At 46.4% G+C, this 25,726-nt stretch overlaps 1 protein-coding gene across 1 annotated transcript in view; it reads left to right on the forward strand.

Annotated features, from left to right (window-relative positions):
* Positions 1-25,726, forward strand: part of LAMB3 (laminin subunit beta 3) — a 48,961-nt gene that overhangs the window by 1,169 nt on the left and 22,066 nt on the right. The window contains exons 3-8 of the mRNA XM_050957073.1: positions 513-667; positions 20,850-20,964; positions 21,900-21,973; positions 22,657-22,848; positions 24,006-24,069; positions 24,601-24,794. Of these exons, the coding sequence (XP_050813030.1) occupies positions 513-667; positions 20,850-20,964; positions 21,900-21,973; positions 22,657-22,848; positions 24,006-24,069; positions 24,601-24,794 (794 nt within the window). The remainder of the gene's footprint in view (positions 1-512; positions 668-20,849; positions 20,965-21,899; positions 21,974-22,656; positions 22,849-24,005; positions 24,070-24,600; positions 24,795-25,726) is intronic.

Raw genomic sequence — 25,726 nt, forward strand, 5'->3', positions numbered from 1 at the left:
ACTTGCATTGCCTTAGCACCTAGGAGCTCTGGTCATGGCCCAAGAACCCCAGGGTACGAGGTGCTGTGCGAACACAGAATGAAAAGACGGTCCTGTCCCAAAGAGTTAGTGATACCAGGTGGATACAGCTAGAGCACAAGGAAACAGCAAGACTCCATTGGTCAGCATGACAGGCAGTGGTCTCGGCACACCAGCTGCCTAACTGACATTAAGTTTTTTGGAGACGTCTTGGCAGAGGAGAGCTCTCAGGAGGGATTGTTACTAAGGACCAATTGTTTAAAACCCATTTTCCTTATGTGCAACTCAGGAAGAAAATGAATTTACTTTTCACCACTCGTTCTGAGTGTTTTCATCTTGCCTTTACACTCAGCTTGGGCTCATGTAGTCACCCATTCTTTCCTCTCCCTTATCTCGGAGGATGCCAGTTAGCCAGACCAGTTACTGCCACCAGCCATGTGATTTTGTTGTGTAGCATAGAACATTATTAAAGGCTTGTTCTTGTGTTGTTTTAGCATTGCCGCTGCTCCTGGATGCACAGGGCTCCTGTTCGCATGGTGCCTGTTACCCACCAGCGGGAGACCTGCTGATAGGAAGAATCCATCACTTAAAAGCCTCGTCGACATGTGGCCTTGTGAAGCCCGAGACCTACTGCACATCGTATGAGGAAGTACGTTCAACTCAGATATCTCTGCCTTCATAGACATCACCTAGGGAAGCTAACTATACTCCTGTTTTCCCTCCTCTGAGTACTGCTGCGTTCTGTCTGACTTAGGTAGTTACATGGTGCCTGAGCATCTCAGAATCTTTTAATGTATTTATCCTCCCAGGCAGGGAGTGCTAATATCCCCGTTTTACAGCTGGGGAGCTGAGGCACAGGGAGACTGTGAGTTGCCCAAAGTCACACAGGGAGTCTGGCAGAACTGAAAGTTGAGCACAGGTCTCCCAAGTCCAAGGCCACTGTTCTAATCCTACCTCTAGGTGATTGCCACTGGAAAGCAGCTGACAGGTGCCGGGAAAGAGGGCCTTTCATAACAGGGTGAAGCACAGTGCAGCTGGCACCAAGAGGCTTCCTGAACTAGACAGTATTTTATTTCTTTAGCACATTAAAAATGGTACAGAGAGGCCAGTTCCCCAACCATCTTGACAAACGCTGGGATAATAAACCCAGAACAACTCTAGCTGCTAACAGTAACTGACAGCACAGGATGTGACACTTCCCCACTATAAAACAGAGCTGAGTCAGACCTTTCAACCATTTAATTCTTGTCTACACACAGTCCCTATACTGGTATAACCATTTCAGTTTGGAGTGTGATGTTTTTACTGATATGTTCTGTACACCCCCTATGATGGATGCAGTTATCCCAGTGAAAGGGTGTCTTATATGTGTATATCTTTCTCCCCTTCCTGTATGGGAACTATACCAGGATAAGTACTTTTATATGGGTATAACTGTGTCCAAAATAGGGGCGTTGTGTTGAGTTGGCTATGCAGTATATTTACAGAGGTACAGCTTGTGTGTGTAGACAAGGCCTGGTACAGCGGGTTGGATTCATGTAAGGTACATTTGAACTTCTGGATTTGTTAGAACCCAAAAGCTCAAAGTAGAAATTGTCCTAATAGCAACATTTTCAGCTTGAAACTATGGAAAACCATTGAGTTTCCTTGGGGTTTCACATGGAACTGAATCAGCTCAGACTTACTCAAAGATTGTCAGCTCTCTGTCCTACGTCATCTCAAAGATATCTGCCTAGGCTCAGCTGAAACTCAACCACAATGGGCCAAAGAACTTCACTAACCTAGCCTCAGTTTGGTTTTTTTAACAATCTCCCAAACCAAGTGAGTTACTGGTTTCTTTGTGGGGTTAATTTCCTTAGCATGACCATTTCCTAGATCCTTGTAGTGATTTCTAATTTCAATAACTGCCACCAATGGAAGCACAGATAGGAGTGGGTTTAGTGCCGGAGTGGAAGTTGGGGTCCGTGAAAGAAGATGTGGCTCATAAAGGAGGGATGCTTGGGAGGTAATGATGGACCTTTATTGGTCAGTATTTTGCACAGTAATTTTACAGCTCTGCTGAGTCAGATTTATACTGGCGTTATTTCTGGAAAATGACAGGAAATGCATGAGTGTTACTTGTTAGCAACCATGTTTGTGTGTGCAAAGATCTACACACTTCTGTAGGTGTTTGAAATTATCCAACTACTTGCCATAGTTTGGACATAATAGAACCTGGATCTGAATGCCTCTTGTCTATAATCTAGCCTAATCTCTGACCTGAACACTTGTATCCGGTGCAGTATCAAAAACTTTAGACAGATCTTTTTGCTGAGCTGTTGGGTTTTTTGTGTGTGTCCCAATACCTTTACACTGAATTGCTTTGCTGCTGTGAATGTAGCAGACTTCTTTACTTAAAAAACCCTACTGGCTGTCACCTTGACTCTTGGACTATACAAGTAGTGCATTTTTTTTCTGGTTTTGTTCTAGAGTCTATGAGTCTAGACAGGGTTTATTTTTCCCAATTCCCATTAATACACAGTGGCTGCATTGTGCACCAGTCCAGGTTATTTACTATAAATGCCATTGCTGACTGCAGGCTGGTTCCACAATATTAGGGTGAAGCCCCATATAAGCCTCCTACTCCTGTGCTCCTCTCATGGCATTTGGGGGTCCAGAGGGAACAGGAAGTATCTAAAATCTTATGTGAGATCTGACAGACTTGGAAAGTTCAGAATGAGCATCTAAGCTATGGATGCTCATCTGGCCAAACCCAACTTCCATTTGATAGATGCAGGTGGGTGTCTGAGGCTCATACTGGGGGGAGGCTTCTGAAAGCTAAGCTAATTGGACCCAAATTGGTGATCTGCATATGGTAGATATAACGGCCTTAATCTCTCACTTAAACCAGTGTAACAACATTGATTTACCTAGGGACGTGGTACATTTTCCATTGCCTGCAATTTTTAAGCCTTTTTGAAAGATATGCTGTAGTTCAAACAGAAGTTATGGGCTTGATGCAGAGATTATTGGGTGAGATTCTTTTCAAACTAGATAATCCTACTGGCCATCTATGAATCTATTATTTGAATCCCTATGTTCCCTCATCCCACCTGCTTTAAAAGAGAGCAGAATCAGGCCTGCTGTACAATAATAATAATCCGAACAATACAGTTCTCTGCTGTCTGTAACTACAGCTCAAACTGAGCCAGCCCTAGGGCCCTATTCTGTGAAGCCCCGATTGGCCTCAGCTCCTGTGAAAATGTAGAGATGCCCAGGACTCACTCAGCCCCATGCACAATCAAGCCCTTGGTTTGGGATAACTGAGATGGAGTTATAGTTTAGAGGAGAGTCTATCTGTTTTGTGTCTGTGATTCTGTTTTTCTGGCATTTGCACGTGCTTGATCATTTCCCTTACTGAACAGATAGGCTCATTGTCACCGAAAATACACTCCTGCTCCTTTTTGCCAACTGCAGTGACCAATGAGTGTTATGAATTATTCAGTTTTTGCTAGAAGGACCACTCCCCATGCACTCCTTGTTCCCTAATCTTTCCCCTCTTGAAATGCTTCTAGAGTCAGAGCATCCTGAGCTAAGACGAATCTATGCAGTGAATACCCCCTCAGTACAAAAGCTTGTTTTATTTATTCCCATTTTATTCCCTTGCACGCTCTTTAGGCAACTGCGCTACGTGACTTGTTCCATGCCAAATAGTGGCAGATTTAGAGTCCATTTTGCAACCTCAGCAGTGGTCATGTAATGAAGGGTTACTATCATTCTGTCTCCCGTGTTGCTCCCTCCCCTTCGCCAGCCTTCTGGCCGGTGTGTACTGTCTGGTTTTGGTGCCAGTGTGAATTGTCCCAAAGTGCGCTCTTTTGCAATCCCAGTTGGTCTCTTGATGCTGGCATCATCCCAAGCCCCTGGTCCATGGTCTGCTTCCAGTGCTCTGAGTGTGATTCGCTCTAACCTTTATACTTCATACCCACTGGCTGCTAGTCAGGGCCTGAAACTCAGGCATAGAGCAAAGTCCAGGAGGGATGATGCCATATCTAGCAAAGAAGGGTGAGAGAGGAGGGAAATCTGACAAAACAAAGAGTTCATTGGAAAAACACTTAGAATTTGGGAGAGTTTAGTCAGCAGAGAAAGTAAAAGTGTGAGAGAGAATGAATTAAAACAAATCTTTGTTAAGGGAAGATTGGTGCTGGTGAAAGGAGACCAAGGCATGATGCAGTATCCTTTGATGTCAGTGGGAAGAATCCTATTGACTTCCTTGGGATTTGGATTAGCCTCCTATATCGTTTATTTATTTAAATAACCAGGACAGTATTTCACGGGGGGAAAGGGTGTGTTCTTGACTCGTGTTCGCTAACTTGTGGTAACTAACATGAGGTAAACTCCTGGTGAAGACAGCAGTTCGTATTTTAACTTGTGTCAGCAAATTGTGGTAAAGACACAGGGAGAGCCAAGAGTTTGCCTTGAGCTGCCAACATGTCCAAACTACAAGTTGCCTTGTCTTCACTAGGAAAAAAGGTGTGTTGTTACCGTATGTCCACTAAGACAAAGTAAAATCCTAGTGGAGATAAGAGGTCTCTCTCTAACACCCTCTCCCCCCTCCCAACCCCACTTAGATGCCTCCCCCCTCACCTGGGACACCACTTCTATGAGTGATGCATGGAGGGCAGTCTCCATGGTGCATTCATTCCTTGGCCTGTGTGCACAAAGCCAGTTCAGATTCAAACACCTGGTGGAAATTGTGGTCCGATTGAAATCCATGGGAGTTTTGTCATCGATTTCAATAGGGCCCGGATTTCACCCCTGTTGATGAGGGCCCTCATCCAGCCATGTGGCTAAGGACATGAATAGTCCCATTGACCTCAACAGACTTAAGAACATAAGAACATCCATACTGGGTCAGACCCAAGGTCCACCTAGCCCAGTATCCTGTCTGCTGACAGTGGCCAATGCCAGGTGCCCCAGAGGGAATGAACAGAACAGGGAATCATCAAGTGATCCATCCCCTGTCACCCATTCCCAGCTTCTGGCAAACAGAGGCTAGGGACTCCATCCCTGCCCATCCTGGCTAATAGCCATCGATGGACTTGTCCTCCTTGAACTTACCTAGTTCTTTTTTGAACCCTGTTATAGTCTTGGCCTTTACAACATCCTCTGGCAAAGAGTTCCACAGATTGACTTGGCATTGTCACGGGGTAGTCCCCTGAGGGGCCTTTCCAGCTGTGGCAACTCACCACAACAAAGCCAAGTCTCCTTCCCTGCCACTGTATTTTATTGTAGTCTAACTACAGGTGTCTCTGCTCTCAGCACCTCCTTCCTGTTTGCTTATATAGTACTAGCTGCTGGGGATGCTTCTGCACAATTGGCCCCAAGTGGTATCTGCACTCAGCTAATTGGCCTTCTGTCAACTGTCTGTTGTTCAGTCAGTACCTGGTTCATGTAATCAGGGGAGGGGGCGGATTTGAGTGACAGGGGGCTCAGTTAGCCCCTGAGTCGGCACACCCTGTTACAAGGCTTTAGATCCTTTCCCAGAGTCACGTATTCCTGTGAAGATTGGCTGAGCAAAAATGGTTAGCTTGGCTCAACAGCATTGGTTGATGATATATTTGCCCTGTGTCTGCTGTGTCTTCAGTTCTCTCCCTTTCTGGCCACAGAACCTACATACCATATTAAGTCCAAAATCTCAATCCCCCCCGCCAAAAAAAAAAAGAAAAAACCCAAACCACTCTTTATTTATATTTGTTATTTTTATTTGGTGGCAGGAAGAGGATTCAGTCAAATCAGGGCCCCATAGTGAGAGAGTGTCCTTGCCCCAAAGAGCTTGCTGTCTAAATAAACAGGACGGGCAAAGCGTCACATAAAGGAAGTAGTACCTGAGGCACAGAGAGATTGTGATGTGTCTCAGGTCTGTGGTCATACAGTGAGTCAATGGCAGAGGTAGACGCTGAACTCAGACCTTTCTGATGTCCTTCCTGAGTTATAACACAAATAGCAGGTAGGTACCTAATCCCCAGTGATTTTTCATGGGAGTTAGGTGCCTAGTTAGGCTGGGGTTTTTTTGGTCTTTGAAAATCTCCCCTTTAATCGTGAGATCTCTCGTTCTTGAGAGCCTGGGGCAGTGCCGCCGGCACCTTGCTGCTTCCTTTGATATGAAAGCAGAGGCAAAGATGGTGGGCCACTGGGCTAGCGGTGCTCCACTTGGAATCTTTGGAACTTTCCTGGATGACTACAGAGTACATTAGGCATAAAAGCATAGCCTGGGTTTAGAAATAGCTGTGAGTTTGCTGCTCGTTCTATGTTAGTTGGTTACTGAAGCACCCCAAGTTCCTTGAACATCGTTGCAAAAATCTTTTGAAATGCACACAATGTCTAATAGAAACAAAAATTACGCTTTCACATCTGTAAAGTGCTGCTTGGGGTCTCAGTTTTGCATGGTGAGGCAGTTAATCTGTAAGGATTACAGGTGACCCTGCCACCCTAACTTTCTCAAGAGGTTTATTGTATGAAAGACCTTGAATATTAAAACCTTGTTTGCATAAGGTCAAGGATAGTTCCTTCATTATCTCGCTGGGCAGTCAATGCATAACAGCCACAAAGAGTGAGAAGACATCTTTATCGTACTGAGATACAGAGTGATAACAGGACTGCGTAACATGCGCACGGCAGGTGAGGAAGTGTGAAGTGATAGATACACCTAATCCCCAAAATGCAGGGCGAGGAGACTGTAATACAGGGGAGAATCCTTGAATGACAAATGAGAGCTATACATTGGCAATCTGGTGAGGTGCTTCTGCACCTCGTCCATCATTCTTTGGTTTATTCATAGAACCCATCATGTTAGTATCTAAGCACTGGAACATTTTGACTGCTGCCAAATAGACAGAATATCAGTAAAAGGGAATGTATCGATGATCCTCATGCTGGTCATCTTGTTGTTACCATCTGATGGCTGCTCAAGTATGCAGGCTATCTGAGTTGAGTGTAGATCTCAGTACAATTTCTGTATCACAGAAACCCCAGTTGGCCAAGGACTGAATGGAATGTAGAAAGTACACTCCTCTGTCTCACCGCACCAGCTCACTTCCCAGAGGCCACCAAACAGCCATCTGATGCTACTACAGTCCTTGGGCAAATTAGAACCAGAAACCTCATGGGAAAAGATTCAACATCCCTTTCCCAGTCCCATGAGTCACCAAGCTTCTTTTCATTTGTGACCCAAGGCAGGATTAAACTCAGCTCTTCTCTGGGGAAAGGTTAGTTCTAAGGCATTGCTTTGTAATGCCTTGGACATAGAAGGTGTCTATATCCATAACTGCATTCTTATTTCTGTCCTTCTGACGGTAAAAGGCTAGCCTTGTCGGATTGGTTTGCCAGAAAACTTTGATATGGGAATTGCAGTGACTAACCTTTTCTTATTCTTCCACTGATTCACACTGTGTTTGTTTCAGTCCTACAAAGGATACATCTCAACCTGTATGGGTCACACAATGGGAAAACCCATTCCTATTGGTTTTCCCTGTTTTCTGTTTATGGTAACTTTAGCTGTGCTGAGCTGCAGAAATGCTAGCCTTTACATATGCTTCTAGACAGCACAGCACCCTGCTTCATAAACAAATTACAGCAGAGTACCATACATCAACTTAACACCCTAACAACAGACTTTCTTGTGTGTGAATAAACAGCACCGTATGGTTCCTCCAGATTGTTGTGCTAGCAGATTTTAAATCATGTCTTGCTGAGGGTACTGAACTGACTAAGAAGCAAAATAGGTGCCCACATGTTTCCTTTTCAGAAAGACTAATGAACTGAGTGTCGCCTAACTAGACCCAGGCACTTCTATGAGATGCATACCTATGAGATACCTGTACGGCAGGTGCCCCTGGCAGCTTGCAGGGTATTTTACCTTGGATTCCAGTCATGCAATGTCTACCTGATGACCTCCAACAGAGAGCAGGAAAGGGGTCAGAAGTTCATTAGCAGACCATTGGCATTGTTTACTTAAGGATTGCTAATAGTTGCCCCACGGCAGTGAGGCAAGAAAATCAGCTGCATTTACCGATTATAGTAGAAATGAAAATTTATTGCCGTAAGAAATGAGTAATGAGCACCTTACTAGGGGCCTTGTTGGAGAGGTAGCATGGCCCTGTGGTTAGGGCACTAGCCTCGGACCTGAGTTCAGGTCCCTGCTCTACCACAGACTTCCTGTGAGACCTTGGGCACAACACTTAGCCTCTCTGTGCCTTTCTTTCCAGCCCTGGCCTACCTCCCAGGGGTATTACTCAGATCTACAGTGATGGGCCCATGTAAATGCCTAGGGTGGATAGACAGGAGCCTCTCTCTTCAATATCTGAAACTTATTGGAAAGTATGTGAGTGTTACACACCCGGATCATAGGGTGAATATATCCTGCCACTTTAGTGTTTTGCAAATGCCTTTTCAATTATATCTAGCTACTCTTTATAACCAAAGATGTGAGCCTCTAATGTTTATCCTAGTTAGTGTAACTATAGGAGCTAATCTCATTCTGATGAATAGTTACCTGTTTGTTGAAACTTTTGCCTTGTTAGCATCCAGGGGCAGAGTATTCCACAGGTTAACATTTCATGAACAGATATCTCCTTCTGCCTATTTTAAATGTGCTTCCCCTTTAAATGGAAATGATGCCCTTGGTTAGTTTTGATGCCTGCTTGAAGGGAAACCTCGTGTGTTCTTAATTGATTTTCGTTTATTTAATCTACTCCCCTTTCATCCTTGAAACCAATGGAAGGAATCATTTCTGGGGTAAAGTGTTATTCCCCAGGAAGAAAGGTATCAGGTCTAGCCTGAGGTGGTTAGAAATGTATGCACCACATGTCTGTTCTTGCTGCGAACAGGCTTCATGCTGTCCCCAGATACCCTATGGGTGTTTGCCATTAGGCATGTTTCCTGATTAGAAATGGTTATGATAAACCTCCACTATGGAGCTGTGTGTTTACTGTGAGAAAGCAGGAAGGAAGTCATGCTAAAATATATAGAGATGATTAAGCTCCCAGGAGGAATATATAACCCATTTCCTGAAATGATTGTGCTCTTGTCCTTGAATGACATCTGGTTAAACTGCCAAACTCTCAATATGACAACGAATCAGACCCCAAATGAAATAGGCTCACAGCAGCGTAACACTCTTGTCACAGCAGCGGGAGCCACGGTGTCATTGGAATATTTATTAGGGGAAGGGCACAGTGTAATACCTTTAGACAACACTGAGACAAGGGTGGGTCGATTTCTTGATTTACCTAGTCCCTTATACTGAATTATTGTCCAGCAGTGGAATCAGCTTATCCACAAACTATGTGGAGCACAAGAAGCAAAAGTGAAGTTTCCTGCACTATTCCAGAAAGCCTGCCTCTGCTGTGAGGCTGATGGAGAAAGACTAGGAATCGGAGGGATGTTTAGTGTCTATGGCCCATTCAGTCCCTGCCTCTGCTTTGATTGCCAACAAAGAAGAGCTCTGTGTAAGCTCGAAAGCTCGTCTCTCTCACCAACAGAAGTTGGTCCCATAAAAGATAAATTACTGGTCCCACCTTGCCAACAAAGAATCAGTCACAAGCCACCTAATGGACTTCACTCAGGTTACCAGACAGCAATGATTTTTGGCCAGTGCTAGCTTCAGAAGACAAATTACTTAGCTCAACTCAGTAGCTCCGTATGCAATAACAAAACTGCTTTCTCTTGTTCAGGTTACTAGGGAAATTCCATAAGTAGTGAGAGTGAGCTTTGCTTGGTTTTGGGTGTCATTTCAGACCCCAGAGTTCATCAGGTTTGCTGGAAAGCTTGCCAAAATCTCAGCAAATGTAAGCCTAATTTGTAATGAGCCTGGGCAGAATTATGGCTTCAGATGGAATCATGGGGCAGGTTGGTGTTTTTGCAAGGGATTGACTAAAAAGGCAGCCTGGTATCCAATTGCCCCAAACTTTGGGAGTTGGATAAAAGAGGTCCCAGATCTGATTTGCCCTGGGTTTTGATGTCATTTTGCCTATTCAGAGATAGAGCAAAGCTGAAATCCTTTATACATTCATAGAATCATAGAAGATTAGGGTTGGAAGAGACCTCAGGAGGTCATCTATAATCCAACCCCCTGCTCAAAGCAGCACCAACACCAACTAAATCATCCTAGCCAGGGCTTTGTCAAGCCGGGTCTTAAAAACCTCTAAGGATGGAGATTCCAACACCTCCCTAGGTAACCCATTCCAGTGCTTCACCATCCTCCTAGTGAACTAGTGTTTCCTAATATCCAACTTAGACCCCCACCACTGCAACTTGAGACCATTGCTCCTTATTCTGTCATCTGTGTTCTCCATTCTGTTTGGAACCCCCCTTCAGGTAGTTGAAGGCTGCTGTCAAATCCCCCCTCACTCTTCTCTTCTACAGACTAAATAAGCCCAGTTCCCTCAGCCTCTCCTCATAAATTATGTGCCTCAGTCCCCTAATCATTTTTGTTGAACTCCACGGTACTCTCTGCAATTTGTCAACATCGTTTCTATAGTTGGAGGCCCCAAACTGGACACAATACTCCAGATGTGGCCTCACCAGTGCTGAATAGAGGGGAATAGTCCCTCGATCTGCTAGCAGTGCTCCTACTAATGCAGCCCAATATGCTGTTAACCTTCTTGGCAACAAGGGCACACTGTTGACTCATATCCAGCTTCTTGTCCACTGTAATCCCCAGGTCTTTTCTGCAGAACTACTGCTTAGCCAGTCGGTCCCCAGCCTGTAGCAGTGCATGGGATTCTTCCGTCCTAAGTGCAGGACTCTGCACTTGTCCTTGTTGAACCTCATCAGATTTCTTTTGGCCTAATCCTCCAATTTGTCTAGGTCACTCTGGACCCTATCCCTCCCATCCAACATATCTACCTCTTCCCCCAGCTTAGTGTCATCTGCAAACTTGCCGAGGTTGCAATCCATCCCATCCTACAAATCATTAATGAAGATGTTGAACAAAATCAGCCCCAGGACAGACCTGTGGGGTACTCCGCTTGATACCGGCTGCCAGCTAGACATGGAGCCATTAATCACTACTTATTGAGCCCGGTGATCTAGCCAGCTTTCTATCCACCTTTTAGTCCATTCACCCAATCCATACTTTTTTAACTTGCTGGCAAGAATACTGTGGGAAACCGTACCAAAAGCTTTGCTAAAGTCAAGATATATCACACCCACTGCTTTCCCCATATCCACTGAGCCAGTTATCTCATCATAAGAGGCGGTCAGGTTGTTCAGGCATTCCTCTCCCTCCATCCCTTTTCAGACCTTGGGGGCTAGATAAAATCAAACTGGGGTCTAAATCAACCATAGTTTTGCCAAACCTGACCCTCTTCTCCTTGCCTTACCTCTGGTTCTGACTTGAAATGATGTGAAATGTAACGATTTGGGTTGCGTTTCACATTCAGCTGCCTAGTTGAATCCTTGGAGCTGGAACACGGACAGCAGATTGGCCAGTATTTCTTCAGTGCTTTTTGCTGAAAAGCTTAGGGCATCTATTGTTTGATGGGGTGCTTTACGGGCGTAATGAGACTATCCAGCCTGGCATAACTTATCCATATATTTGTTGTTAATGAGGAATTAAAATACATTGACATAATATATTACCTAACCCAGCTTTACTGGCAGCCCTTGTCCTGACATGACTTATTCTGGCTACTGCTATTGTTCCTGACAGGCCTATATGTTTAAAAAAAAATTCCCTGCATTTTTCTGCTTCTCCCCAGATAAAGCGCAGACCAGCAATAACTGTTCCCATAATAGACCTCATGCAAGGCCCCAAGAGGGGAAACCGGATTTGGCAGCCAAACTGACACTGATGCCTCTAGAAGCTGAGTCAAAAACGTGACCATAAAGTCAAGAGGAATCATGGGGCTCCATACTATGGCCAGAGGGGGCTGGCGGGAGAGGAAGTTTTTCCCTTTTTGCTGAGAGATCAGTAATTCTAGCTTAGATTGGTTTCTGCACCAGGCGGTTCTATTTTTAGGGGCTGTAAGCCAGTATTACATTGGCAGCTAGAGCTATTTAAAGTATTTTCTGGTCGATCTGTCAGCTTAAAATTCTCTACGGTCTGATAACCTCTCCCCACCCCTCCCCCGCAGTGCGAGGGTAAGCAGCAGCTGTTTTACAAGGTCACCGGAGAATGAGACCAAAGTGGAGGTGAGCGAGGATTGCAACAGCTTAGTTTTGCCCCTGTATGAAGGAGTTACTGCTTTGAACACTCTCACAAAGCACAAAAGCATGTAAATACTTACACTGACTTAGAACATGTGCAAACCAGCCACACACACACAATCTCTGATACCCCACACAAACCCTATGTCCTCACCTGGGTGCATCCAATCTATCTACAGGTATCTAATCTCTCATCTAATGTCAGGGGCAAATTTTCCCTTGGTCTCCTTTTGTGAGCATAACTTGTGCCTACATCTGTATGCTCCCAATTCAGTTGCTGTCTTGAATCTGAGAACCTGCCCAATTTTAGGTTAGAGGTGCAACTTCTCAAGTTCAAACCCTTGATTCAGCTTGTGCCTGCATCCACAAGCCTGGTTATGTCCCAACACCACATTGTGCCTAAGGTCTCATCTGTGAAATGTGATATTATTATTCGCCTATCTGAAATTGCTTTTTGGGAAGGTTAAATTAATTAATGTTTGTAAAGGGTTTTGCATTTCTGTAGCACTCTTTAGCCCAGGATCATGAAGGATTATTACTGTTATATAATCTAGAACCTAATTGTTATATTACAGTAGCACATGATAGTTGTAACTAAGATTGGGGCACCCAGTGTTAGAGTCTGTACATGCACAAAGCAGAAGACAGTTTCTGTCACAAAGAGCTTGTGATCTGAGTAGACAGAACAGAAAGTTAGGAAGGTGAAGTGACTTGTCCAATATCACACAGCAGGACACTGGCAGAGCTTGGAACAGAATCATTATCTCCTTCTTCCAGGGTACGTCTACACTACAGAATTATTCTGATTTTACATAAACCGGTTTTGTAAAACAGATTGTATAAAGTCGAGTGCACGCTGCCACACAAAGCACAATAATTCGGTGGTGTGCGTCCATGTACCGAGGCTAGCATCGATTTCTGGAGCGTTGCACTGTGGGTAGCTATCCTGTAGCTATCCCATAGTTCCCGCAGTCTCCCCCGCCCGTTGGAATTCTGGATTAAGATCCCAATGCATGATGGTGCAAAAACAGTGTCGCAGGTGATTCTGGGTAAATGTCGTCACTCATTCCTTCCTCCGTGAAAGCAACGGCAGACAATCATTTTGCGCCCTTTTTCCCTGGATGGCCCTGGCAGACACCATAGCATGGCAACCATGGAGCCCGTTTTGCCTTTTGTCACTGTCATCGTATGTGTACTGGATGCTGCTGACAGAGGCGGTACTGCAGTGCTACACAGCAGCATTCATTTGCCTTTGCAAGGTAGCAGAGACGGTTACCATCCCTATTGTACCATCTGCCATGCCATTGTAAATTGGCAATGAGATGACGGTTATCAGTCGTTCTATACCGTCTGCTGCTGTCATGGGTGCTCCTGGTTGGCCTTCGCTGAGGTTGACCGGGGGCGCAAAGACAAAAATGGGAATGACTCCCCGGGTCATTCCCTCCTTTATGTTTTATCTAAAAATAGAGTCAGTCCTGCCTAGAATATGGGGCAAGTGTACTAGAGAACCAGAGAGCACAGCCGCTCCGTGTCAGATCCCGCAGAAATGATGAGCTGCATGCCATTCTAGGGGGTGCCCCTGCAACAATCCCACCTGTTGCTTCCCTCCTCCCTTAACCCTCCTGGGCTACCGTTGCAGTGTCCCCCCATTTGTGTGATGAAGTAATAAAGAATGCAGGAATAAGAAACACTGACTTTTTAGTGAGATAAAATGAGGGGGAGGCAGCCTCCAGCTGCTATGATAGTCCAGGCAGGACATTAAACGGTGGCGGGGAGAGGAGCCCAGCATCCCGCTGCAATGATAGTCCAGGCAGTACAGAATCTTTTCTTTAGACAAGAAAGGTGGGGGGGGCTGATGGAGCTCAGCCCCCAGTTGCTATGATGAAGACGGTTACCAGCTGTTCTGTACCATCTGCCGGGAATGACCAGGAGTCATTGCTATTTTTACCCAGGTGCCCCGGCCGACCTCACCAAGGCCAGTCAGGAGCGCTCACAGGATGATGAGGACGACTATCAGTCATTTTGTACTGTACCGTCTGCCACCGGGGAGGGGAGGGGATAGGACGCTGCTATTCAGTGCCACAGCACCGCGTCTACCAGCAGCATGCAGTAGACATATGATGACATTGAAAAAAGTCAAGAAACAATTTTTTTCCCTTTTCTTTCACGGGGGATGGGGCGTAAGTTGACAAAATATATTCTGAACCACCCCGGACAATGTGTTTGACCCTACAGGCATTGGGAGCTCAGCCAAGAATGCAAATGCTTTTCGGAGACTGCGTGGACTGGGGGATAGCTGGAGTCCTCAGTACCCCCTCTCTCCCTCCATGAGCGTCCATTTGATTCTTTGGCTTTCCGTTACGCTTGTCACACAGCACTGTGTTGTGGCCTCTGTCTATCATAGCCTGGAGATTTTTTCAAATGCTTTGTAATTTCGTCTTCTGTAACGGAGCTATGATAGAACAGATTTGTCTCCCCATACAGCGATCAGATCCAGTATCTCCCGTACGGTCCATGCTGGAGCTCTTTTTGGATTTGGGACTGCATTGCCACCTGTGCTGATCAGAGCTCCATGCTGGGCAAACAGGAAATGAAATTCAAAAGTTCCCGGGGCTTTTCCTGTCTACCTGGCCAGTGCATCCGAGTTCAGATTGCTTTCCAGAGCTGTCACAATGGTGCACTGTGGGATACCGCCTGGAGGCCAATACCGTCGATTTGCGGCCACACTAACCCTAATCCGACATGGCAATACCAATTTCAGCGCTACTCCTCTCGTTGGGGAGGAGTACAGAAACCGGTTTAAAGAGCCCTTTATATCGATATAAAGGGCCTCGTTGTGTGGACAGGTGCAGGGTTAAATCAGTTTAACACTGCTAAATTCAGTTTAAACGCGTAGTGTAGACCAGGCCCCAGTCTAATTCCCTATCCACTAGACCACATAGCGTGGGAAATGCACCCTAAATGAATCTCTATTGAAAGCCATGACAGTGCAGTGAAAGAGAAGTAGACAGAAAAAGAAGGATTTTTCTGGATAAACCTCCCTTTAATCAACAGTTCTATTGTGATATCTGGTAGTTCCCTCTGTCCTGGGGAACTTTGAGACACATAGTTTCTGCTTTCAGCCCAAGTCTCTCTAATGGCAAAATGCTCTTGTGCAATGCAAAAGTTACCCAATTTGTCCCAAGCCAGCGAAATGTGGTTTCGCTTCCAAAGTTAATTTTAGCTTTCCAAAAAAAAGGTTTGTTTTTTTTAAAATGCGAGTGAGATTTCAACACTCCAGGCTGCTGCTTCATGTAACGATTATTTCAGTCTCCAAGTGCGGACGTGTTCAGTCTGGCTGGGAGGCATGGGGCACTCAGCCAAAGTGGCTTGATGTTGCTTTTGGCCAATGCCAGCCTCTGCTGGGATTGCAGCAGGCAGACCTTTCACACAGTAACAGAGCTATGTTGAGCAAAAACAGGTGTGATTTAAAGCGCTTCGGGTCACTGAAGCACCAAGGGAAGGGGGGAGCCTTTGCCAGTAAATTGAAACAGAAGCTTTGCTTAGGAAACAGCTTCTCAGTGATTCCTAAGCTGAGCTTTAATGGTTTCAGTCTGACCCAGACATTTTTACCATGGCTTTATGTGGAGCTGTGTTTTAAAAAACAATTAAAGCTTGATTGCCAGAACCTGGCATTGTGTTTGAGCTGCTTGGAGCTGCTTGTGCTGAAGTCTGTGTGACACGGTCTTAACAAAGCTGAGTGCATAATTCCTAATGAATAATTTATCTGATGAATTTACCCTTCCTTTCCCCTCAGACTCTCTGTGGTTGCATCAGAAATTTTCTCACATTGAATCTTGATTGGAAATTGTTCACTAATTTTTGCAGATAATCCTGGGTCTGTAGCATCTTGGTGAGAAGTACATTATGAGTAAACAGAATCTGAAATCTGAATTCTTTTATTGGACACGTGGTATTTCTCTGTTCCCTGACTGGGTGAGCGTAACTCTTACTAACAGGGAACTCTCATGATTATGCATTTTAAGGTTGCTTTATTCTTATTAATCGTGTTGATTAGGGTAGTGTCTGAGGACCAACCAAGACTGTCCTGTACAAAAACAGAGTAATACAGTCCCTGCTCCAAAGAGCATCTAATCCACATAGACCAGACAGAACTTCATGTGTTTCCTGATAAACCCAGACAATGAATGACAGATTTGGGTAAGGATTTTCCTTTGAGTTTTGGGCTTTGTTTATGCCCAAAATTGAGGGATAAGTCACATCCTTCTATGGGATAGGGAGGAGAGGAAGGAAGATCCAGTAGTTATGACACTAGCCTGGAACTTGCTCTGCCACAGACCCCATCACTTAGTCTCTCTGGGCCTCATTCCCCCCGTTAAAATGGAGATAATAGCATTGACCTACCACGTGAGGACCTATATGCAAAGATTCCAGGATTGTCAGTCGGTCTGTGTCACTCTGAAGCCTAGAATGTTTATTGAGTCAGTGTGAAGCAATGGACCTGCTACAAGCATGGCCGAGAGCTCTCTAATGGAAGAGTCTCATTTTGCCTGTTCCCTATCAGCTGTAATACTTGCCAGCCTTCGGCCTCTCCCCACCGCCAGTTCTGTTCCTGATGCCCTTTCTACACCAGTCCTCGTACCTCCGTTAATCAAGGCATTTATACCATGCGTCTGACTACAGTATCTGAGCCCCATTCTGTCAACCACGTTAACATTCATCTCAGCTGGGATATCCGCCCAAAACTGTATTGCCTCCTCTGTAAAGGTTTCAGAGTAGTAGTCGTGTTAGTCTGTATCCGCAAAAAGAACAGGAGTACTTGTGGCACCTTAGAGACTAACAAATTTATTTCAGCATGAGCTTTTGTGAGCTACTGCTCACTTCTTTGGATGCATAGAATGGAACGTACAGACAGGAGATATTTATACATACAGAGAACATGAAAAGGTGGAAGTATGCACACCAACAGGAAGAGTCTAATCAATTGAGACGAGCTATCATCAGCAGGAGTAAAAAAACTTTTGAAGTGATAATTAAGATGACCCATAGAAGGTGTGAGGAGAACTTATCATAGGGAAATAGATTCAATTAGTCTAATGACCCAAACATTCCCAGTCTCTATTTAAGCCTGAGTTAATTGTGTCTACTTTGTATATTAATTCGAGTTCAGCAGTCTCTCTTTGAAGTCTGTTTTTGAAGTTTTTTTGTTGCAAAATTGCCACCTTCAAGTCTGTCACTGAGTGGTTAGAGAGGTTGAAGTGTTCTCCCACTGGTTTTTGAATGTTATGATTCCTGATGTCAGATTTGTGTCCATTTATTCCATCTGTTCTCCTCTGTAAAGTATTTCCTCCTGTGCAAACCAGTTTCCCCCATCAGCCCTGCTGCTGCTCTGTCAAACCTTGTTATCCTATTTCCTGGCCCTGTCGCTCCCCTCCGTCAAATTCTACTGCATGGATTTCCATATACATACAGCCAAGCCTAAGGGTGCTTCACCCAAAAGGCTGTCCAAAAGTAACGGCGTTAGCTTTGCCTGATCGCTCTTACCCTGCATATTTGTGGTGCCCCTTAAGTCCCTGTTTCTCCTCGTCTCTAGAAACCAGCCTATAATGGATCCTTCGTACATATCCCACATTGCCTGACTGCTGTGTCACTTTGCTTCTTGAATTACACTCTCAAGGGATGAACTTTGGTCCGTTTGACTTTCCACCCAGTAACCTTTCACCCACTAAGCTGTTTGCACTCTGCTCCCCTGACAGGGAGAGGGAGCAGAAGAGGCTGGGCTAAGATGTAGCATTTTAGATAAGGGCCTTTCTGTTCACCCTAATAAACAGCCTCACTGGATTGTGTGGAAAAGGCTCATTGACACTGAAAACTTGTGTCTAGAGCTGGTGGAATTTCTTCAACAACAAGTTTTGTAGTCAAAAAATGAGGCTTTGTTGCGAACAATTTTTTTTGCACTAAAAAAAAAAAAAAGTTTTGGCTAAAATATTTGGGATTTTTTCAAACCCCCAAAACTGGTTTTCAGTTACCAAAAAATACATAATTTCCTGGCAAGCTTGGGTGATTTATATTCATCACCAATATCATGACACCGTCTAAACACCCTCTAGGCAGGCACTCAGGCTAAGATTTGTGTTTGCATTTGCCACACATTAGAACCCAGAGGCATTGAGTCTTAAATGTACCGTCTCCTGGGTATAAAATGTCAAAATAAACAAACTGCACCTCCCCTTCCCCACATGCTTCAAATCTGTCAAAACAAATGCAAATCATGCCAGTTACAAGGGGGCCCAGTGGTGCTGTGCAGGCAACACAGCACCATGCAGAATAGCATTCTGGAGTTTGTATGAGCCAAGGCTCCAGAGAGAGTTGCCAGTTTTGGTTGGATGTATTCCTGGAGATTTCATCACATGACATAATCTTTAATTAGAGAGTAATCTTTAATTCCTGGAGACTCCAGGACAATCCTGGAGGGTTGGCAACACTCACTCCAGAGCTTGCAGGACCAAATAGATCCACTACATCTGCTCACTTGCCACGTGCTTCGTTTCAGCGATCCATTCTGCAACATCCCCTCCACCACCCAGGCAGGTTGGTGGTTCATGTAACATGGGAAGCAGAGAGCAGGAGTATGATTAGTTGCTTTAGAGTGACCAGATGTCCCAATTTTATAGGGACAGTCTCAATATTTGGGGCCTTGTCTTACATAGGCGCCTATTACACTTGCTCTGTGTCACCCTGAGTTCCTTACTGAGAATTCTGCTTGACACACTGCATGTCCCTCAGACCATCCAGTGTGGCTGTCAGCTCTGGGCAAGGCCCAAAGGCGTCTATCACTGTGGAAGATCACAGACCAGCTTTGCAATCTTTTCTCTGTGCTGAGGAGCTCATTGTTAAACAGGGACATACTGGGCTTCATTTCCTGGTGTGATGCAGCTGCATTGCTTGGGTAATTGGGCCCTAAATCCAGCTGAACTACTCCAGGGAAGACTGACTCTGTCTAAGTGGTGATTCTCTGGTGACACCAGGGCCGCCCAGAGGATTCCGGGGACCTGGGGTCTTCAGCGGCGGGGGGGCCCTTCCACTCCAGGACCCGCCGCCAAAGTCCCTCAGAGACCGCGGCGGGGCCCTCCTGCCGCCGAATTACCGGCGAAGTGGGACCCGCCGCCGAAGTGCAGCCGGGTCTTCGGCGGTAATTCGGTGGCAGGGGGCCCCCGCCGCGAGTCTCCAGGGCCCTTTGGCGGTGGGTCCCGGAGTGGAAGGGCCCCCCTGCCGCCGAATTAGCACCGAAAACTGGGCTGCACATCAGCTTCAGCATTAAGGGTCCCGCTTCGGCATTAATTCTCCGGCGGGGGGGTCCTTCCGTCCCGGAGCAGAAGGACTGCCCCACTGGAGAAGACCGGGAGCAGAAGCAGCTCCGGAGGCCCTGGCCCCATGAGAGTTTTCCGGGGCTCCTGGAGCGAGTGAAGGACCCCGCTCCAGGGGCCCCAAAAAACTCTCGTGGGGGCCCCTACGTAGCCCGGGGCCTGGGGCAAATTGCCCCTCTTGCCCCCCCTCTGGGCGGCCCTGGGTGACACAGAGTGGCTGTAGGGATTCCTATGCTACTCTTCCACCAGGTTGCAGGTGTGGCTGGAGGAAAGGAGTGGCTGGGACAGCCCAGTGCCATGCTGATGATTGGTGGCATTTTGTGTAAGTCAAAGCAGCCTTTAGGCTCAGTGCAGGGGAAACAGCCCCCAAGGTCAGGGGAAAGCTAGGTGAGCTTTAACCAACAGTCTCTCCAGGTACAAATTCCATAAAAAAGCTGGCAGGCCATGAGGCAGGCTTAGCTAAGTGTAACTTGGGTTACTCAGGTTATAAACTCTTCGGGGCAGGGATTGTCGTGTGTCTCTCTGTCGGTTTGTGTGTGTGTCTGTCTGTGTAGTGGCCAGAACTATGGGGCCCTGGTCCCTGATTGAGGGTCTCCAGTCCCAACCACCGTACAAATAAATAACTGGAAAAATTGAGTCCCTTCCTTCCTCCTGACCTCATGGGATTTACAGTCTCATTTCTGGGCTGAATTCTTGGATGCATTGCCAGAGCAAACCTCCGACACCTTTTGAAGACAGCTGACAATTGCCAGCCTTTACAGAAGCCATTGCAGTAACATGCTGCACAGTTGCTCTGAAAATCAAGCCCAAGATGGACTCCAAACAACAACAAACACACCCCAAATTAGCAGCTGCTTTTCAAAACTTTGGCCCAAATCTCACAGGTTGTTTGTTAAGTGTGTGGAGAGCTGCCTTTTTGAGTGTGGCCATTTATCTGAATCTTATGCACCAGTTTTCAATCTTGGGTGGTTTGTTTGAGTCTCAATGCAATAGTCTCATAGTGCAGTGCTGGAAAACCCTGTGTTTTCCCTTAGTGGTTTGGTGATGGCCAGCAATCTAAGCAAAGAAATGGTGCTTATTCACTTATGTTCTCTTAGTTCCGATGTAATAGAACATATGGGTTTATCTCCTGTCCTCCTGCCAGTGAGGTTATAGAAATAGCCCAGAGTGCTGCAAAATCCAGAGATTTTGCAACAGAATTTCATTTCCACTTGCTACAGAGTCTTCAGGGCCTTGCCCATACTCAGGATCTGATGATTGCCACCTTTTTCCTTTCAGTGGAGGATGAAATGCTGCCGATGCGACTCCCGAGTGCCTCATACTCACAACAGTCACCGAGTGGAGAATGTACTTTCCTCCAAAGGACATATGCGCTGGTGGCAGTCCCAGAATGGTAGGTACTGGATTCTCTTCTAAGCTGCTAGGATCCATCCCAGAAGCTGCAGCTGCCTTTCATGGACACCTTATGGATGTGATCACTGATATCCTGGGGAAGATATAGCTAGCATTGCTTGCTTTATAAATTACAGGCAGCTTATTAGCATAATTACAAGTCTCCATTACGGATACCTTAAAAGATTTCAGGGGATAAATCCTGGCACATGGTCTGCTAGGACCATATCTATAGCTCTCTGTACAACTGGTAGGAAAGTGGGTTGGAAAACCAGCTTCAAGTCCCTGCTCCCTGCACTGGGCTATTGTCTGTTCTGGTGGGTCTCTGTGGCTCTCCACTCCTCTGAAATTCCATCCTGCACCTGAGAAATCTTCCCAACAGAATGTTAATCCAAACTGATACATTTCTGCAAAAAGTTTCTGTTCTGACAAATTGGCATCGTCTGATTTAAAAAAAAAAAATCAGAAAATCCCAACCAGCTCTAATCACAACAGTGAAACTCCTCACACTCACCTTGGTTATAAAGAATCCCACTGAAATCCATGGATTTTTGTCGATTTACACCAGCTGAGGATCTGTCTGCATGAAGTTCAGCTCTGGTTGTGCATTTGGATCTAGACCTGAACATTCTCAAAGTGGTGGTTTGGCTCTGGGCTCTAGTAGGAACCCATCGCTGATACAAACAGGTCAGGAGACATTTAGAAAGCACCAGCTTTTCACCAGAAGGATGCCAGTGGATTTCCAAGAATCCCCAGTGGCTAATAATGATGGAAACGGAAGGGTGAGGGTTGTGGATTCAGCAAACAGGGTTTTGGTTTGTGCAGGTTACAAGCAAAAAGGAAAATGTATGACCTGGCTCTGATGGATAAAGGTTTTGTTTTTCTAAACTCCCTGAGGTCTGCAGCTCTGAAAACTGCACTTTTGTGTCTCCTCAGATGTGAACCAGGTCTCCTTGCAGCTGGATCTCGACAAAAAGTTCCAGCTCAGCAGCATCATGCTGGACTTCAGGGTATGTGAGCAGCTTGCGCTTTAGTTAGTGGGTTATAAACTGCTGGGAGAGGCCCATGAGCCCTTGCAAGCAGAGGAGAATGTAAACCCACAGCCCCGCCCTCCCGGCTCCAGATGAGACAAAAAGGCAAACAAATGTCTCCACCTGGGCACAAAGGCACCAATATATATTCTGCTCCTTCCAGAGCTCGGTTTATTATTGCTATAAAAAGTGTGTTTGGAAATGGAGTGTGAAAACACACAGATGTGCACACAAGCGCCTCCTATCCCTCTTTCTTCCACTGTATTTGTAAGATTGGTTTCTTGATTCATCCAGAAATAATTGGCTGTTTTCTAGAGATGACTCAGTGATCTGCAGCCTGTGCCTCTGTAGTGATTCCTGACCAGGTCAGCCAGCCAGGAGGAAGGCCATGAGCACAGGGAGAGGGGTTGAGTTGGAGCAGGCTTCAGGGGAGGCTCTGGCTAGTGGCAGAGGATAGAGAGGGAGCTGTCCCAAGTGGGGAAGGCTTTGCAGAAGGAAGTAGGGCTGTGAGGGGGTGAGTTCTGTTGTGGAGAGGGAAGGGGAGATGCATGGGGAATCGGGACACCTCATGTGGGAGTGGGGTCCGAGGAATTAAAAATGGGTTTCTTGCCCTGTGTGTGTTCAGCACTTCTGCAATCTCATCCCCATCCTCCCTCCTCCAGGCACCTCTGCCTGCAGGGATGCTGATTGAGCGCTCCATCGACTTTGGCGAGACCTGGACCATCTATCAGTACCTGGCCTCTGACTGCGCCGCCGTGTTTCCATGGATCCCCGTAGGCTCCCCCCAGAGCTGGCAGGACGTGCGCTGTCAGGAACTGCGGACCCACCAGGGGCACCCTCTGAACGGGGGGAAGGTACAATGTCTGTGATACTCATTGCCTCAGGTCCACATGGAGGGCCAGGTTAGCAACCTGCCAGGACCCGGAAGGCCATAAAATAGGGCAGACTGTAGCCACGCTTATCCTGAATATGGAGGAGCTTCCCATGAAGACTAGTGCTCCCAGCATGTGATGCTTTGTCTTGGTCCAAGCAACAAGCCTTTGGGAGCATCACTTACTGGGAAGTGTAGATTCTCTGGATGCACCTTCATATTCAACATTAGTACAGCATGGACTGATTATGGAAACCTCTGGTTGCTTATGGCCCATGGACTGGAGTTGGCTACCCCGGCACTTCATAGATTCACAGGTCAGAACGAAGGGGCCAACATGATCAGCTCATCAGAGCGCCAGAATAGCACCCACCATAGAATTTCACCCAGTAATTCCTGCAGTGCAGGGAGTTGTTCTTCCCCGTTGGGTTAAGTGGAAAGCTGGAAGATCTGAAAAGGACAGGAGAAGCTAGGGAGGGACACAATGCCCACTGCAGGCTGTTGAACAAAGTGAAGCTCTGTGACTAACGAACCAAAATGCTCACCTCCACTCTCTCTATCTTCTTCAGACGTTAATAAAACACGGGAATGTTGTTGCCCTATTTATATGCTCTGGGGGGTCTAGCCATGTGGTTGTTCAGTTTTCTTATTGTGCAGACACAGAGCAGACTCGGAGCCACATGACCATCTATTGTTCCAACACCTAGCTTCTCAATTTTTACCTTCTCAACTCCCCAATAGCCCCCACTCCTTCCCAGTAGCATTCTCTGCCCCCACAGTCTATAGTTTGACACTGGCATCATCCAGATGCAGCGAGAAGAGAACCTTCTGCTGATGTTCTGCAGGGTGTTGAGACTGGCTAGTGAGCGTAGGGAGTGTCCTGTGCTAAGATTCATGTTCCTTCAAGCATAAAGACACCTACTGACTTGTGGTCAGCTGGGCATTTTGGTGGAATTGTTGCTGATTTCTCAGCAACTTTAACCTGCCCTTCAGCATGGTACTCAGCAACTGCTGCTCTCCAGAAGAGGCAGCTCCAGAGCAGGCATTTCATTGTTTAGATGGTTGGGAGGTGAAAAGAAAGCCCCACTTTTTTTTTTCCTTTAACCATCTTAATTGTTGCTTCTGTGTTCTTCTCCTCAGGTCAAATTCAACTCCCTTGACCTGGCATCTGACATCACCACATCTCGCAGCCAAAGCATCAGTAGTATGCACATTTCCTCATTTATACCTGGGGGAAGGGGGTTTCCCAGGGTTGCTCGTGCATCGTCCAGTCACAGATTTGCAAAGGAGAAGATTGTAGGCATTCAGCACCAGATGGAGGATGCTGGACTCTGGAGATGAGTCAACCTTTGCAAAGCTGTGCATGACGTGGCACTGCGAGGTGCTCTGCTTCCAAAGCAGCTTTTAATGCTAGTAGTAGATGCTGTGCTGGCACCTCTAAACAATGAACCCACAGAGCATGGACAGCCCACACAGCAGCGGTCTCACTTCCCCTCCCTCCCCCGCAATGTCCCACAGATATAATGCAGACCTGCCATAGAGAGAGACGTACATCCCATGGGTAGGAGAATACTTCAGTCTTCTCTGGTCCTTGATCTCTGTCCTGATGCTGCCAACAAAGTGGCCCAGCTAATGCCAGTTGTGCCATGACTGGTTCTCTCTGCCTCATGCGCTTCCCTGCCAGCCTGTGACTTCATCGCTACTTTCTCCTCATTTGTCCGCTTCTCCCATACAGACCTGGGAGAATTCACCAACCTGAGAGTTAACTTCACCCAGCTACCTCGCCTCCCGCAGCAGGGCTACCGCTCACCCAGCGCCTTCTATGCTGTGACTGAAATGCAAGTGGAGGGAAGCTGCTTCTGCCATGGACACGCAGACCGCTGTACACCCTCCAGGGCCCCATCCAGAGACCCCAATGCCATGATGCAGGTGAGAGCACAAAGGAAAACCAGGAGACAAGTGCTTTAGTGTGTCAGTTCTCAGTACCATCCCTGAGTTCTAGATTTAACACCAGGATCCTGTCCCAGTCCTGCCCTCCACTGGGACTAGGGACTGTCAGTGCTGCTTCAGCAGCAAGATCAGCCCTGAGGAGGGAGGGAGCGCTGCACATTGCTAAACACAGGCCCCATGCCAATTGAGGGACAGTGCTGATTCATTTTACCTGAGCTAGGAGGCTGGGGGGAATAATACAGGATCCAAGGAAAACAGAGCTCTTTTGCTTGCTCAGGGCAAAGCACGTTGTGCGTAATGTTTTAATACACAAAGAGGAAGGCAGAAATGTCTACGAAGTGGTGCTTGTTGATTGCATGGATTCTTACTTGGGGCAAGTCTATGCTACAAAATTAAGTGGACCTAAGTTATGTTGATTTACAGCCATCACACTAATTAAACTGCTTTTGCATGTCCACACTACGCTCCTTGCATCAGCGATGCACGTCCTCACCAGGAGGACCGATTTCACTGGCATTGTGAGATGGCTTCTGAAAGGCAAGTTGATGTAAACAACTCAGTGTCTACACTGATACTGCGTTGACCTAAGCACTCTGCCTCTCACGGAGGTGGAGATAAGTCGGGGTAGTGGGCGAGTTACATCAGCGGGAGCAACATTTTAGTGTAGACATTTACAGAATGAGGTTGACGTAAGCGCCTTACATCGACCTACCTCTGTAATGTAGACCAGGGCTCAGGCTGCACATCTTCACTACTGCAAGTCTTCACTTTCCCTGGCTCCTGGAGACCCAGAAGCTCCTAGTTGACTATTTCATACCTAAATTACATTCACCAATACAGGCTTCTGCCTGCTGGCATATGTACTAGTCTCCTGCCATTAGATACTTTGTGTAGAATCATAGACTATCAGG

This window comes from Gopherus flavomarginatus, chromosome 5 (genome assembly GCF_025201925.1).
Source record: "Gopherus flavomarginatus isolate rGopFla2 chromosome 5, rGopFla2.mat.asm, whole genome shotgun sequence".
Lineage (NCBI taxonomy): Eukaryota > Metazoa > Chordata > Testudines > Testudinidae > Gopherus > Gopherus flavomarginatus.